Source organism: Nycticebus coucang, chromosome 17, assembly GCF_027406575.1.
Source record: "Nycticebus coucang isolate mNycCou1 chromosome 17, mNycCou1.pri, whole genome shotgun sequence".
Classification (NCBI taxonomy): Eukaryota; Metazoa; Chordata; class Mammalia; order Primates; family Lorisidae; genus Nycticebus; species Nycticebus coucang.
In genome coordinates, this window is record NC_069796.1 from 18,132,666 (window position 1) to 18,149,165 (window position 16,500).

The 16,500-nt window shown below is 39.9% G+C and overlaps 1 protein-coding gene across 4 annotated transcripts in view; it reads left to right on the forward strand.

The window, feature by feature from the left end:
* DMXL1 (Dmx like 1) overlaps positions 1-16,500 on the forward strand; it is a 193,181-nt gene that overhangs the window by 62,530 nt on the left and 114,151 nt on the right. For all 4 annotated transcript variants that reach the window (XM_053566527.1, XM_053566526.1, XM_053566528.1 and 1 more), the window contains 4 exons: positions 9,645-9,814; positions 10,846-10,943; positions 12,638-12,803; positions 14,096-14,357. In XM_053566527.1, the coding sequence (XP_053422502.1) occupies positions 9,645-9,814; positions 10,846-10,943; positions 12,638-12,803; positions 14,096-14,357 (696 nt within the window). The remainder of the gene's footprint in view (positions 1-9,644; positions 9,815-10,845; positions 10,944-12,637; positions 12,804-14,095; positions 14,358-16,500) is intronic.

Sequence of the window (16,500 nt, forward strand, 5' to 3'; positions counted from 1 at the left end):
TAATATATTAAAGGCAAATGAGTTAATTTCATTCTCTTAGATTTCTTCTTTAGATTGTCTTTTTTCTCTTGTTTTTGGCATTTATCTATATTTACCTTCCCCTTCAAAATTTGAATAACATTTTTATTATAAAAATGATACAGATTCAAATTTTAAATGTTTCATGAAGAGTACAGAATTTATAAAATTAGTGTATATTTCAGATATCAGTATATTTCAGATATTCTTATAACTGTTAGGCACAACTCTCACAGTTAAAAGTAATAGAAATCTCACTTAAGTTAACTTAAACAAAACAGAATATTTATTGGTTCAGTGCCCAGGAAGTTCAAGAAATAGAGCTGACTTCTACATGATCAGATCTGCAGGTTTAAACAATGTTATTGGAACTATATGGGTTAGTCTCTGCTCATTGGTCTCTGTCTCCTACTCTGTTTTTTCTTTTCTGTCTTTATTTCTCTGTCGGCTTTCTTTCTCTCATTTTGCATTTTGCTTTGAAAAAGTAAACCTTAAACTTCTAAATAACTCTTTTTTAAAAAATGTTACTGTAATTTGAGAACTTATAGTTTTCTACTTATTGTTTGTTGTTGTTGTTGCAGTTGTCCTTGTTATTCAGCTGGCCCAGGCAGGGCTCGAACCCGCCAGCCTCGGTGCATGTGGCTGGTGATGTAACCACTGGGCTACAGGCACTGAGCCATAATTTTCTATATTTTTGAGGTACAAAGTAATGTTATGATAGATGTATACAAAGTGGAATGATTAAATCAAATGTAATAGCATTCATCACCTCAAGTATGTATCCTTATGGTGAAAACATTTGAAATTCTCTTAGCATTTTTGAAATTTTCTTTTTTTTTTGTAGAGACAGAGTCTCACTGTACCGCCCTTGGGTAGAGTGCCGTGGCGTCACACGGCTCACAGCAACCTCTAACTCTTGGGCTTACGCGATTCTCTTGCCTCAGCCTCCCGAGCAGCTGGGACTACAGGCGCCCGCCACAATGCCCGGCTATTTTTCTGTTGCAGTTTGGCTGGGGCTGGGTCCGAACCCACCACCCTCAGCATATGGGGCCGGCGCCCTGCTCAGAGAGCCACAGGCGCCGCCCGCATTTTTGAAATTTTCAATACACTGTTATTAACAGATCTCAAAAATTTATTCCTCTTCTCTTACTGAAACTTTGTACCCTTGACCAACATCTCCCTCCTACTCCTTCCTTCCACTTTCTACTTGTATGATTTTGATTGTTTTTGATTCCACGTAGAAGTGAGATCATGCAGTATTTGTCTGCAGTGCCTGGCTTATTTCACTTAGCACGATGTCCTTCAGATTCATCTATATTCTTGCAAATGACAGGATTTCCTTCCTTTTTAAGGCTGAGCAATAAACATCTCTTTTTGTTCTGCTTTGCTTTGTTGGGATTTCACAAATAATTGCAACAGGTGCAGTAGCTCATGCCTGTAATCTTCAGGTCAGGAGTTGAAAATTAGCCCGAGCAAGAGTGAGAACCCATTTCTAGTAAAAATAGAAAAACTAGCCAGGCTTTATGGTAGGCATCTATAATCCCAGCTACTGGGGAGGCTGAGGCAAGAGGATCACTTGAGCCCCTGGCATTTTCTTAGTTATTGTGTTAAGACATTTATATTATACATTTAGTAAGTTTCACATGTACCCTTGTAAGATGCACCGTAGGTGTGATCCCACCAATCACTCTCCCTCTGCCCATTCTCCCCCCTCCCCTTCCCTCCCTCTTCCCGTTCCCGGTATTCTTAGGTTATAACTGGGTTATAGCTTTCATATGAAAGCTATAAATTAGTTTCATAGTAGGGCTGAATATATTGGATACTTTTTCTTCCATTCTTGAGATACTTTCCTAAGAAGAATATGTTCCAGCTCCATCCATGTAAACATGAAAGAGGTAAAGTCTCCATCTTCTTTAAGGCTGCATAATATTCCATGGTGTACATATACCACAATTTATTAATCCATGTGTGGATCGATGGGCACTTGGGCTTTTTCCATGACTTAGCAATTATGAATTGGGCTGCAATAAACATTCTGGTACAAATATATTTGTTATGATGTGATTTTTGGTCTTCTGGGTATATACCTAGTAGAGGAATTATAAGATTGAATGGCAGGTCTATTTTTAGATCTCTAAGTATTCTCCAAACATCTTTCCAAAAAGAATGTATTAATTTGCATTCCCACTAGCAATGTAGGAGTGTGCCCTTTTCTTTTTTTTTTGTAGAGACAGAGTCTCACTTTATGGCCCTCGGTAGAGTGCCATGGCATCACACAGCTCACAGCAACCTCCAACTCCTGGGCTTAAGTGATTCTCTTGCCTCAGCCTCCCGAGTAGCTGGGACTACAGGCGCCCGCCACAACGCCCAGCTATTTTTTTGGTTGCAGTTCAGCTGGGGCCGGGTTTGAACCTGCCACCCTCGGTATATGGGGCCGGCGCCTTACCAACTGAGCCACAGGTGCCGCCCAGGAGTGTTCCCATTTCTCCACATCCACGCCAACATCTCTGGTCTTGGAATTTTGTGATATGGGCTAATCTTACTGGAGTTAGATGATAATCTCAAAGTAGTTTTGATTTGCATTTCTCTGATGATTAAGGATGAGAAGCATTTTTTAATATGTCTGTAGGCCATGCGCCTGTCTTCTTCAGAGAAGTTTCTCTTCAAGTCCCTTGCGATGGGATCACTTGTTCTTTCCTTGCTACTATGTTTGAGTTCCCTGTGGATTCTGGTTATTAAACCTTTGTTGGAGACATAACCTGTAAATATCTTCTCCCATTTTGAGGGCTGTCTGCTTGCTTTATTTACTGTGTTCTTGGCTGTGCAGAAGCTTTTTAGTTTGATCAGCTCCCAGAAGTATATATTTTTGAAGCTGCTTCAATGGCCCAGGGGGTCCTATTCATAAAATATTCGCCCAGACCGATGGCTTTCTTATGTCTGGCTGCTTTCAGATCTTTCTCCTTCATATTAAATTTAGTAAAGTTAATTATGATGTGCCTGGGGGATGTCTTATTCATGCTGAGTCGTGCCTGGGTTGTGAAACTGCTATCTGAATTTCAGAATCTCTTGGTATGTCTGGAAAATTCTCTGTCATAATTTCATGGAGAAGAACCTCTGTCCCTTGCAAAGCCACTTCATCGCTTTCAGGGATTCCTATGAGGTAGATATTTGCCTTCTTCGAATTATCACAGAGCTCTTGGAGAGAATGATCATTTTTGCTCTCCATTTCTCTTCATCTTTGAGAGTTTGGGAGCGTTCAAAAGCCTTGTCTTCAATGTCAGAAATCCTTTCTTCTGCTTGCCCCACTCTGTTACTGAGGGATTCTACTGTATTTTTGAGATCTTTAAGGGGTGCAAATTTTTACTTCAGTGTGTCAAAATCTTTGGTGGTTTTGTGTTTAAATTCATTAAATTCTTGAGACAACTTTTAAATTGCTGCTCAAATTTCTAAGTCCAACTTTTCCTCTATTCTGTTAATCTTGTTTGCAATCCAAATTCTGAGTTTGATTTCTGACATCTCGACCATCTGTTTATGAATGGGATCTTCAGTTACATCTGCCATATCTTTCCTTGGGGGGGTTGTTCTACTCTGGTTATTCATGTTACCAGAGTTTTTCCGCTGATTCTACCCAACGATTATTTTACACCGTTTGACTAGATGAGTGGATAAGGAAAAGTTGTGTTCAGGGCTCCAGGAGTAGTGATTAACCAGCCCTTTGCCCAAAAGCTTGGATTGTTGTCCTTACCTTTTCCCTTTGAGCTTTGGTGAGGACCTGTACAGTGCTATGGCCTGAGAGACTGGGGACCTTCTTGATGTGGTGGGACTAAGTGGCTCTGTCTTGTTTTCAGCTGGTCTCTGTCCAACCCTAGTGGAACAGTTACTCCGGGTTGATGTCTCAGCTGTGGATAAATACCAGCAATTAAGTCACCCCACCTCCCACAGGCAACAATTGGAAAAGGAATATCAAACCTTCCTACAACCACACACCCAGGGCACCACTTGAATAGTCCTCAGGCAGTTGGCTAAGTTCAAAAGGTCCAAATTAATTGTGTCAGTCAGCACCTGTCTCAGGTGGGAGAGTTTAAAAGGTCTCTGGCAACTGGATCGCAGAGGTCTGCTGACAACTCAAATATGACTTGCTTTGGTGCTCTATGTGGTCAGGAGGACCCACCCAGCAAATGGATTAGTCTGGGAAGGTTGATGCCTCCTCCTCCACCTTGCACTTCTGTCACACCCAGTCACTGATAACCCACATGGCTGTGACCCAGTTGCCTCCAATGAGCAGATACTCTAGGAGTTTGCACCTGCCTGAATCACAAGTAGATCTATGTCTCCTCAGCCAGGCCGCTGCTCTCTGCCACTATCTGGCAGTGGGAGGTGAGGCCTTACAACCTTGGGCGGTTAATGGAGGCTGGGGCTGTTCCCTCAGTTCCAGCCCCACCCCTGATTGATGTTATTGACAGAACAACTTTGAGGAATTTGTTTCTGTCCTGGCTAAATTCCCCTGCAGAAGGGAAGCCGTTTTGAGTTCACAGAACCTGCGCTTCAGGCCCTGTCTTTACTGCTGCCCGGTAGTTTGTATTCACAGCACAGTTAGCTCTTAGTTCTAGCCTCCTGCCCTCCTTTGTCTAGGCTGACCATCCTCTGAGGGTCGGGTGCGTCTTAGGGTCAGTATCATGGTCCTCTTGGTCAGCCCCGCTCTGGGTGTCTGCCAGCACTACGCGTGCGTTTTGTAGTCGCCTCGTTCCACCCAGGCTGGTACTGCCTCAGGCAAATCCTTTTCTTCTGGGGCTTGCGTTTCCATCCCAGATCTGTTCTGCAGTGGTTGCCACCTGAGAAATTGCCCGACTTCCTCTGATTGCCCATGGAGACAGGGGGTGTGAGTCTGGAACATCCAGGGGTGAGCCCTATTGTTGCCAAAAACGGCTGCTGCTCTGCACCTCAGGGCACCGCCGCTCCTGTGTGGTTCCCTCTCAGCCGACTGTCCTCTCCTCACTTTCGTGCCCCAGAATCAGCACTGATCAGCAGCAGTCCAGGCCCTGTCCACACCTCTCCAGAAAACACCCAAGAATCTGGACTCCTGGGGGACAGGCCTCCAGACCTCAGAGTGAGAGTGGAGGGGAGTGCTGGGAGCTCAGAATTGCAGGTAGAAAATATATACAGTTTTTCACTGTTTTATGCCTGGCAGGAGAGCACCATGGCACCCTAGTAGGGGAAGTAGGTCCAGTTTTTAGAGGTTCTCTCCTGTGGAGTATAATGGGAGGACTTTTGACCTCTGCTCATTTGTTTATGGGGTAGTCCGAGCCGTTCTCATGGGGGAGAGGATTCCCGTCTGCTTGGTGATGGGTTTTGTACCTTTTGTTTGTATCCTTGGGGTCGCAGCTTGCCTCAGCAGGGTTGATGTGTGTTCTTCAACTTTCTCTTTTGGTGCAGCTGTTATCTGCCAGGTTACTTGCTAAATTTCTGTCCATTAACTCTCCTTCTGGACGGGAGTCTCCTGGAGTAGAGGGTGTGGAAGCCTTCAAACCCACTCACATCCTCACGACCCATCGCCTATGCTGATCTTCATCGCTCACTCACTTGCATGTTGGACCCATCACCAATTGATCACCAACTCGGGAGATGCACTCCGGCTCCTCTAACTGGATATTTTCAAATGTTCTGCCTTTGAGCTTGCTAATTCTTTCTTCTGCTTAGTCAAGCTTGTTACTGAAACTTTCTGTTGAATTTTTTTGTTCAGTTATTGAATTCTTCATCTCTATGATATTTCAGTTTGTTTTTTTGTTTGTTTGTTTTTATTTTTCTGTTTTCTTGTTTGTGTATTTTTTCCTGAAGTTCATTTTATTTCCATCCGTATATTTTTGTAGTTCACTGAACTTCTTAAGTGGATTATTTAAAATTCTTTGTTAGTCCTTTCACAGATTTCTCTTTCTTTAGGGTTCATGATTTAAGATTTATTAGTAGCTTCTTTTGCAGGTATCATGATACCTCTTCATAAACTTTACTTTGTTTTTACTTTGGTGTCCACACACTTGAGAAGAGAGCCTTTGTAGGTATTTTGTGTCAGGGATAGACTTTCATTATTTAGTTTAGCCTCTGATTGTTCATAGGTCAGCTGGAAAAAGGTGGAGTTGGCTGTTAGGTTCTCTAGATGGCTGGGCCCACTGCCTTTGTTTTGAGGTTAAATGGTACTGCTGACTGTGTTCTGACTGTGAGACCAGTAGCTGGACTCAGCAATCAGTAATTACCTCTGATAAGGCCAGATCACAAAATTTGTTCACTAGCCATACAATATTGCTATTTGGATTCTAAACTTGGACAGGGCTGAGGCTGGTCCTGAGGTTAGGCAGAGTCACTCTTCTGGATGGACAGGTGCAGAGCCTATGTTTATAGAAATGCATAGTTGAGACTGGGCCAAGCATCTGTGTAGCCTCCCATGTTAATCGACTCTAGCTCCTGTGCATCTGTACTGTAACAGTATCTCTCTGCCTGGGCAGGGCTTTGGAATGAGTTGAGTCCACTGTTTCGTCTCCTGGGTCAGGCAAATTCAACCTCTATTCTCCACAAACATGCGCTATGGTAGGCATCTCAGGGGGCCTTGCAGTGGGCTGAGTGTGAGTACTGTTTGAAGTTTTAAGTTGGGCCAGTCAAACCTCTGAGCTTTTCAGAAGTGTACCAAGGAGACAGGCAGGAGACTTCTTGCCTGAACAGGGTCATGATGTGGTGTCTAAGTTGGAGCCAAGCTGCAGTTTAGACTTCCAGATTGGGCAGCCTTAGCCCCTCAGATTTTCAGAAAAGCACTGGGGCCTGTAGTCCCAGCTACCTAGGAGGCTGAGGCAAGAGAATCGCTTAAGCCTAAGAGTTTGAGGTTGCTGTGAGCTATGACGCCATGGCACTCTACCCAGGGTGACATAGTGAGACTGTCTCAAAAAAAAAAAAAAAAAGCACTGAGGTAGACATCTCCTTGTCTGGGTGGGGCCTTGGAGTGGGCTCTGGTGCTGGCCATATAAAGATTCAAGCCAAGTTGAACTTTCTCCATGTCTCTGGAAATAGCCAGCTCAGCTTTGAGGATGGGCTGTGCTGTGGCTAATACCTCTCATTGGGCACCACCACTGGCAAGAACACAGAGTCTCTACAAAGATTTGTGTGCTAGTTGCAGTGAGCTCCGTCTTTCTTTGTTTCTACCCAACTCCAAGCAGTCTTAACTGTGCTACTGCGCCCAGTGTTCTCCATAAGGTGAGACCATGGGCTTCTCAGGAAGCATCTGGAATGCTAGAGAAGCTAGATATCTGCCCCCAGCTGTCTTTTCCAACTGCAGAAATTGTGGCTCCAGGAGAACCCATTTCTGTGTTGCATCGTGCTGACTTGAAGAGGGAGACTACTGCTTTTATCTTTTATTCTTTTAATGCAGTTTTTTTTAAATTTGGTTTTGTGGTACACAGAGATGTCTCAGGCTTATTCCCGACTTTTGGAGGTTTTACAAAGGTGTCCTTGTCTGTGGACAGCTGGTAATTGAATTTTCGGGGCTGGGAGGAAGGTGTCTTTTCCTCTTGGGCTCCTATAACAAAATACCTTAGACTGGGTAATTGTTTTTTTTTTTTTTTTTTTTTTTTTTTTTTTTTTGAGACAGAGTCTCATCTCAAGCTTTCACCCTGGGTAGAGTGCTGTGGTGCCATAGCTCACTGCAACCTCCAACTCGGGCTCAAGTGATTCTCTTGTCTTAGTTTTTCTATTTTTAGTAGAGACAGGGTCCTCTTTTGCTCAGGCTGATCTCAAACTTGTGAGCTCAAGCAATCTACCCACCTCAGCCTCCCAGAGTGCTAGGGTTACAGGTGTGAGCCACTGCACCTGGCCAAGACTGGGTAATTTATAAGTTACAGAAATTTATTTTTTGCATTTCTGGAGGCTGAGAAGTCAAAGATCCAAGTGCCAGCAGAATTGGTGTCGAGGAAGGATTTGACCTCTGCACCATAGGTGGCACCCTGTTGCTGTATCCTCACACAGAAGAAGAGGCAAGCGGGACCAGTTAGTTCTCTTGAGCCCTTTTTTGGCAGCACTAATCCTTTTCATACAGGCATAGTGTAATTATCTAATTAAGGCTCCACTGTTAATACTACTACATTGGGGATTAAGTTTCACATGAATTTTGGAGGGACACAAAATGTGCAAACCATTGCATGGAGTGAGTACTACTAGTCAGGTAGTTCCATAATTATTTTACATTTTATATGTGCAGAAATTAAGTTATGAAGAGACAAGGGAACTTGCCATGGTTATTTAGTTAGTTAGCAGTGAGATAGAATTTAATGTATGTGTTTTGATTGTGGAATCTTTGGCGTGCAGTTCTTAATTCACCAAGCAGTACTGTTTACTTGATTTATTGATTCTCTGGACTTACGTCCACAAAACAAATGTTGACCAAATGAGGGTGAGAAACAGCTTTGAAGAGAGAAACATACCAGTATAGAATAATGCTTTACATTTTTCTTATTTTTTAAAAAAGGATTATGAGTATTAGCTAGAGAACAAAAATACTTCTGTACAGTGGTATTTACCGTAAGCATTTTATCTTTCCTTCTTTTAAAAAACATGTTAATTATGTAATAGCATATATGCTTATTGGAGTGATAGAGTTGTTTGGAGAACTAAGAATAAAAAACATCCCATACTTCCACCAATCTTAAATAAATCTAACTGTGAATCTCATAAAAGTGTATACTTTTATATTGCAAATATGGGACACATATTTTCTGATAATCATTACATAATTATATTTGTATTTCTTTTCCCTTAAACTTTTTTAAAATTTTAGAATATTACAGGGGTACAAATGTTGTGGTTACATGAATTGCTTTTGTGCAGTTTTGGTCCAGGATATAAGTGTGCCCCTCACCCAGTGTGCACTGTACATGATAGGTGTGAATTTGCCCCTTCTGTTCTGCTCCCCCCCACCCCCCGCCTGCTTGCTTTCTGTGGAATTTTACTACCAGATGTGCACATGGGTATTAATCGATTAGTTCCAATTTAATAGTAAGTACATGTGGTGTTTGTTTTTCCATTCCTGTGAAACTTCACTTAGAAGAATGGTCTCCTTCTTTTATCCAGGCTGTTACAAAAGGTATTAGTTCACCTCTTTATGGCTGGGAAGTACTCCATGGTATACATCTATCACGTTTTATTAGTCCACTCATGTGTTCATGGGCACTTGGGTTGGTTTCACATCTTTGACGTTGTGAATTGTGCTGCAATAAACAAATGTACATGTCTTTTTGATGAAATGACTTTTTTTCCTTTGGGGTGAATACCAAATAGTGGGATTATAGGATCAAATGGTAGGTCTGCTTTTAGTTCCTTGAGGTATCTCCATATGACTTTTGATAGAGGTTGTACTAGTGTGCAGTCCCACCAACAACATCTGTTGTTTTGGGATTTTTTGATAAAAGCCATTCTCGTTGGAGTTAAGTAATACCTCATTCTGGTATTGATTCACATTTCTTTGATGAGTAGATATGTTGAGCATTTTTTTCATGTTTATTGACCATTAGTCTATCTTCTTTTGAAAGCTTTTGTTCATTATACATGTGTATTTCTATTTCTTATAAACATTATGTTTTACATTTCTCCAGGCTTGTCTACTAGTCATTTTGCTTGGGCATTTCACTCAGTAGCAGAAGAAGAATTGCTGAACATGTTGCCGGCAGTGCAGAAAGATGATCCCACTTGGTCTGAACTAAGAGCTATGGGTGTGGGATGGTGGGTCCGGAACACCCGCATCTTACGCAAATGCATAGAAAAAGTAAGTGTTTTATTTTGGTGTAAAAAATTAATAATTAATAGATGCAAAAATTCTCAATAAAATCCTAGCCAATAGATTACAGCTTATCATCAAAAAAGTCATACATCATGATCAAGTAGGTTTCATCCCAGGGATGCAAGGCTGGTTTAACATATGTAAATCCATACGTTATTCACCATATCTTCAGAAGCAAAAACAAAGCCTATATGATCCTCTCAATAGATGCAGAAAAAGCATTTGATAAAATTCAGCATCCTTTTCTAATTAGAACACTGAAAGAGTTTAGGCATAGGTGGCACATTTCTTAAATTGATTGGAGCTATCTATGATAAACCCACAGTTAATATTTTACTGAATTGGAGTTAAACTGTTTTGGATGTTTCTTTAAATGACATTCCATATCCCCTATGCTATTACTCTTTAAAAAAAAAAAAAAAAAAAAAAGATGGGGGTCTCACTCTGTTGCCCAGACTAGAGGGCAATGTTGCAACCGTACTTCACTTCTGCCTCAGACTCCTACCCTGAAGCAGTCCTCCCAGCTTGGCCTCCCGAAGTGCTGGCATGAGCCAAGGTGCCCAGCCCATAAGTTACTTTTATTATTATTTTATATATGTGCACATACATTCATATACATATTTTTAAACTTACTGAACTTTCAGATATATAATGTATGCTGGTCTTGTAAATGAGGGAAGTTATTTGTTTACTTAAAAGCTGTTTCTGGGGTGGCGCCTGTGGCTCAGTCGGTAAGGCGCCGGCCCCATATACCGAGGGTGGCGGGTTCAAACCCGGCCCCGGCCAAACTGCAACAAAAAAATAGCCGGGTGTTGTGGCAGGCGCCTGTAGTCCCAGCTACTTGGGAGGCTGAGGCAAGAGAATCGCTTAAGCCCAGGAGTTGGAGGTTGCTGTGAGCTGTGTGAGGCCACGGCACTCTACCGAGGGCCATAAAGTAAGACTCTGTCTCTACAAAAAAAAAAAAAAAAAAAAAAAGCTGTTTCTGTACAGTTTCAACCAATATTTTCTGCTTATAGGTAGCCAAAGCAGCCTTTTATAGGAAGAATGATCCTTTAGATGCAGCCATTTTTTACCTTGCAATGAAAAAGAAAGCTGTGATTTGGGGATTATACAGGTATGTTAAGAAAATTTTGCTTCAAAATGAAACATTTATAAGGAGTAAACGTACAAAGGTTTGTTGTTCTTTTTGATGTTGATTCATGCTGATTCTTAGTTATTTTTGTATGTATAGAGAGATTTCAAAGGGGAAAAAAAATGGTTTTCCAGAGTGGAAGAAACGTGATGAGTTCATTTCGTTCGTTTTCAGAATTATCAGTCTGGAAACATAGTTTGTTTAAGGTCTCGTGATGCTTTTGTTAAAAAAAAAAAATGTAACTAAAGCAGAAACCTATTGAAAGTACTTGGGCGAGGCTGTCCCTCAAAACCGTTTCCCTCCTGTGTTCCCTGACTTCATTCTTGAGCTGAATTCATTTAGCCTTTAGCCTTTCTTTTTTACTTCTCAGCAGATTGATGAGCATGATTATCATAAACAGTTCATCATTTGTTTTGGGGTTAGTTCCAGGTGGTCCACATGAGCAGCAACTTTGAGGGGAAATTTTGGTGCCAGATCAATTTTTTTTTTTTTGATACAGAGTCTCACTTTGTCGCCCTTGGTAGAGTGCAGTTAGAGTGCAGTGGCATGACAGCTCACAGCAACCTCCAGCTCCTGGGCTTAGGCGATTCTCTTACCTCAGCCTCCTGAGTAGCCGGGACCACAGGCGCCTGCCACACTGCCCGGCTATTTTTTTGTTGCAGTTTGGCCGTGGCCAGGTTCGAACCCACCACCTTTGGTATATGGGGCTGGCACCCTACTCACTGAGCCACAGGCGCTGCACCTCAATTTTTTACTATACTGAATGTTTTAGGCTTGTTTTGAATCAGGGTGACTTTTTTAGATTTTGATCAGCAAGGTTATTCTGTAGGCAACAAAGAAAGGTTACTGATGAGGTTTAAATGGTAAAGTAGTATAGAAGTTAATGTGGCTCAGTGAGTAGGGTGCCAGCCCCATATGCCGAGGGTGGTGGGTTCAAACCCAGCCCCGGCCAAACTGAAACCAAAAAATAGCCGGGCGTTGTGGCGGGCGCCTGTAGTCCCAGCTGCTCGGGAGGCTGAGGCAAGAGAATCGCGTAAGCCCAAGAGTTAGAGGTTGCTGTGAGCCGTGTGACGCCACGGCACTCTACCCGAGGGCGGTACAGTGAGACTCTGTCTCTACAAAAAAAAAAAAAAGAAGAAGTTAATGTAAGTTATATATTTTCATGGATTTAAAAGTAATCTTCTGGCTCGGCGCCTGTAGCACAGTGGTTACGGAGTGGGCCATATACACTGAGGTTGGCGGGTTCGAACCATGACAACTGCAACAAAAAAATAGCTGGGCATTGTGGTGAGCACCTGTAGTCCCAGCTACTTAGGAGGCTGAGGCAAGAGAATTGCTTAAGCCCAGGAGTTTGAGGTTGCTGTGAGCTGTGATGCCATGGCACTCTACCGAGGGCAACATAGTAAGACTTTGTCTCAAAAAAAAAAAAAAAGTAATCTTTTACCTACTGCTAATGTAATTTTCTTTTGGTTTGAAAGAAAATTTTTCAATAATCTCTTGGATCTATATGAAAAAATTAATATTCTTTTTTGCTTGGGAAAGAAGCGACATACAGTAATTTATAAACTGTCAGATGTTTCTATTGAGCCTTAAGTTTTAAGTCCTAACCTTAGGCGATTGATTCTGATGTAGGAAAATTGCATTCTAAAATTTTCATACTTTTCTTTTCTTTATAGATCTCAAAAAGACACCAAGATGACACAGTTTTTTGGACACAATTTTGAAGATGAAAGATGGCGTAAAGCAGCTTTAAAGAATGCTTTTTCTTTGCTAGGCAAACAAAGATTTGAACATTCTGCAGCATTTTTTCTTTTAGCTGGTTGCCTGAGAGATGCAATTGAGGTAACGAATGGAATTTTAAAAAGAAGAAATCCTTTTAAGTTCTTCAGGAAAGTTAAATTTTTCAACCATAGTAGATATAACATAAGACTAAATATAATGCATACTATAGTAAACATTAATATTTCATCGTGATGTTTAAATTTTTTTCATTAGCTTGAAAGGTTATTTATACAGAATTAAGATTAACTAGATTTTGTAGATTGGCGGAGATTAAGGAATTGATCTGCCCCCCTAAGAATATTCGTGAACAGGTTGAAAAAAATTAAAAGATTTGTCCTATCAGTTTAAACATATTTGATCCCATATCTGACTGTCTTATTTGATAAACCTTAGAAAATTATTCACTGTTTATTTTTCAGTAAACCTTAAGAAATTATTAGTATTAATGATATAACATTTCCATCTCACATTGCCCTTTCTCTCAGAATCTTTTTTTTTCTATATTTTCGTTATTTTATTTGCACATTATATACAATTGTAATCAGTATTACAGTAATCAATTTGTCTTTCATTTTGTGGGTATTGCAAAAGCGTAGTAGACATTATGAAGTTTGCATAATAGTTCATTATGAGGATGTGCAATAATTTGCTTAAACTTGTCTCTTACGTTGGATGTTGGACTGTCTCAAGCAATGCTACGCTGTAGATCATTTTCCTTTGGTGATGGCTTATTGCTAACACCTTTATATGTTAAAAAACGTTTCTTTTCAATTCTGTTAAACAAGTGCTCAGGGAACACTACATCCTGGGCACTGGTTATGCAATAGGACTCAATAATGACAGTTCAGTGCCAGAAAGTTCTCTCAGAATCTTATACAAGCAATTCAAAATAGCCTTTTAAATTTGGAAACATTCCATCTACTAGGATAGGTGGAGAAGAGTCTGAGCATGATTACCATAAATAGTTCATTATTTGTTTTTGGTTTAGTTCCAGGTGGTCCACATGAGCAGCAGCTTTGGGGGGAAAGTTCTTCTCCATCTATCCCAGTAGATGGAATGTTTCCAAATTTAAAATATATAGCTTAAATTGGCATTATTTTAAGTTATTCAGTATTTCCTCATTAGGCAAATTCTTTTTTGCAAATATTTAGTACTAACAGGTAGATTTGCAAGTATTAATGTGAATGTCAAGTAGATTTGCTAAAGCAAGCTGTATATGTTTTGTTTCTTATCCTTGTTGGCTTATTTTGAATATTAGTAAAGTCTTTTTTCTAGTTATTAGTGAGTTGAGTTTATACAAAAATGAAAGCTCCCTCTGCTTATTTATTAACAATATTTCTCTTTTTATAAAGGTATGTCTGGAGAAACTAAATGACATTCAGTTGGCCCTTGTAATAGCAAGACTCTATGAGTCTGAATTTGATACATCCGCAACATATAAATCTATTTTACGTAAAAAAGTGTTGGGAATTGATTCTTCTGTCAGTGAACTCAGTTCATTGTACATAAATACGCATTATGATCCTTTTCTTCGGAGTATGGCATATTGGATTTTGGAAGATTACAGTGGTGCTCTGGAGACATTAATAAAACAACCTATTAGGGAAGATGATGGTAAGCTGCATTCCTACGATGTTAATGATTGAGAGCGTTTGTTAGTAGCACTTGCGGAATGTGCAGATCATTCTTTTGGATGCTGTGGGTAATGCAGACAATTGAATTCCTAGTCTTAGGAATTTATGGTTTCCTTGAAGACACAGGGTTCTATATGCAGTTTTGTTTTTTGTTTTCTGAAATATAAATCCTTTGAAAACAAATAATTTTGAATTTTCTGTTTTTATAAAATATATTGAGCATAAATATTGTCAACAATTAAATATAAATGTTTTGAAGAAATACATAAAGCAAGTTTTTTTTATCTTAGGTTGAATTTAGTGTGTAGATCAGTTTATAATTCTTATAGTAAAATATTTAGTGTAAAGAAAATTGAATTAAATGATATGCTTAGACAATCTTAAGCTTAATAAACTCTAATTAAGTGTCTTACTCGTGAGATAAATGTGTTAGAGATTTTGGCCATTTGGCCTCTACTTCTACCTTTCCTTTTAAAAATCTCCTCTGCTAAAGCTCTCGTGGAAACTAGTATAAAATGCAATTCTTTGTTCTTTTAGTATGTTTTTTTTCTCTGAGACAAGAGTCTCACTCTGTTGCCTAGCCTGGGGTGCCATGGGATCAGCCTAGCTCATAGCAACCTCAAACTCCTGGATTCAGGAAATCTGCCTACTACCTCAGCCCCCCGAGTAGCTGGGATTACAGGTGTTCCACTGTGACATCTGGCTAATTTTTCTATTTTTAATAGAGGTGGGGTCTTGTTCTTGCTCAGGCTGGTCTGGAACTCCTGAGCTCAAGTGATCCTCCCACCTTGGTCTCCCAGAATCTTGGGATTACAGACAGGAGCCACCTTGCCAAGCCTAAAATGGAATTCTTTATATAAATTCATATAAATATAATGGGATTTGCTTTTTACCTGTTTTTCCATTGAATTGTGTCTGGTAACTAATGTCCTAGGTGTCACATCATTTGGAATGCTAATTGAGGAAGGTTCTAGTTCATAGCTTCTTGTGTGGTATCATTCAATCAGGATGTATGATGTACCTTACTTTCTGATTTAGGAGAAAGCCATATAACTCATTTGTTTAAATCTCCCAGCCATCTGAGCTGAAGATTTTCAATGTGATGAAGGGAAAACCAAAACTCTCTTCCAGACACTTTCTTATACCAACATATATTCTTATAAAAATGTTTTGATCGGGGTATAATAATATATTCACATACCTTTAGAGCCAATTAAACCTTCTTCTAGAAGAAAATTGCAAAAGGTAAAAATGATTTGGACCAGGATGATAGGAGTGGAGGCAGAGAAAAGTAGTTGGGTTTGGGATATGATTTTAAGGTTCACTAGACAGGAATGGATTGGATATGGAGTGTGAAGGAATTAGAATTCATGTATAACTCCTGGACTTTTAGCTTGAGGAATACATGAATTAAATGGGGAAGCATGTTTTTATATCCAGAAGCCTTTGCTGATACAGTGACCTTTGACCAAGAGCTTAAAGTGAGTGAGTGAATCAAGCAGATAATCTGGGTAAAGAGTGGTTTGGGTCATTGGCACAGTAAATAAAGATACCTGAGGCAAGACTGTGTAGGTATACATGCAAGTGGGAGTGAAATGTAGGCTGTAGGATATAGTAATAGAGATTTTTTTTTTTAGGCAAACCACACAATACATTTATTTGAAAGCTAATAAAAATATAGAATTTTACACTCTACTTCATAAGTACATGGATATAGAAGTACCTTTCAAGTATTCTGCCTAGGAAGATACTACCTTTATCTTGTGGCTTTTAATACCATGGTACTAACATATTCTTGGGGTAATACCTTCATGAGAGAAAATGTTTTGTCACAGGTAACTGCAGATGATAAGAATGTTGCTTACATAATATTGAGATTTAATGGAAAGCCCTTGAAAGTTTGTCTCAGTTTACTTTTTTTGAGATAATTTGCTTTATTTTGAATTTTTTACAATTTGCTTTACTTTGAATTATCTTTGTTGGTACATCTTAAAGTTCCATACCCTTTTTTTTTGCAGCTATTTAATCTATTATTTTTTTTATTTTTTTTTATTTTTTATTGTTAAATCATAGCTGTGTACATTTGTGCAATCAAGGGGTAATTGAGATTTTTAATGAGAAAA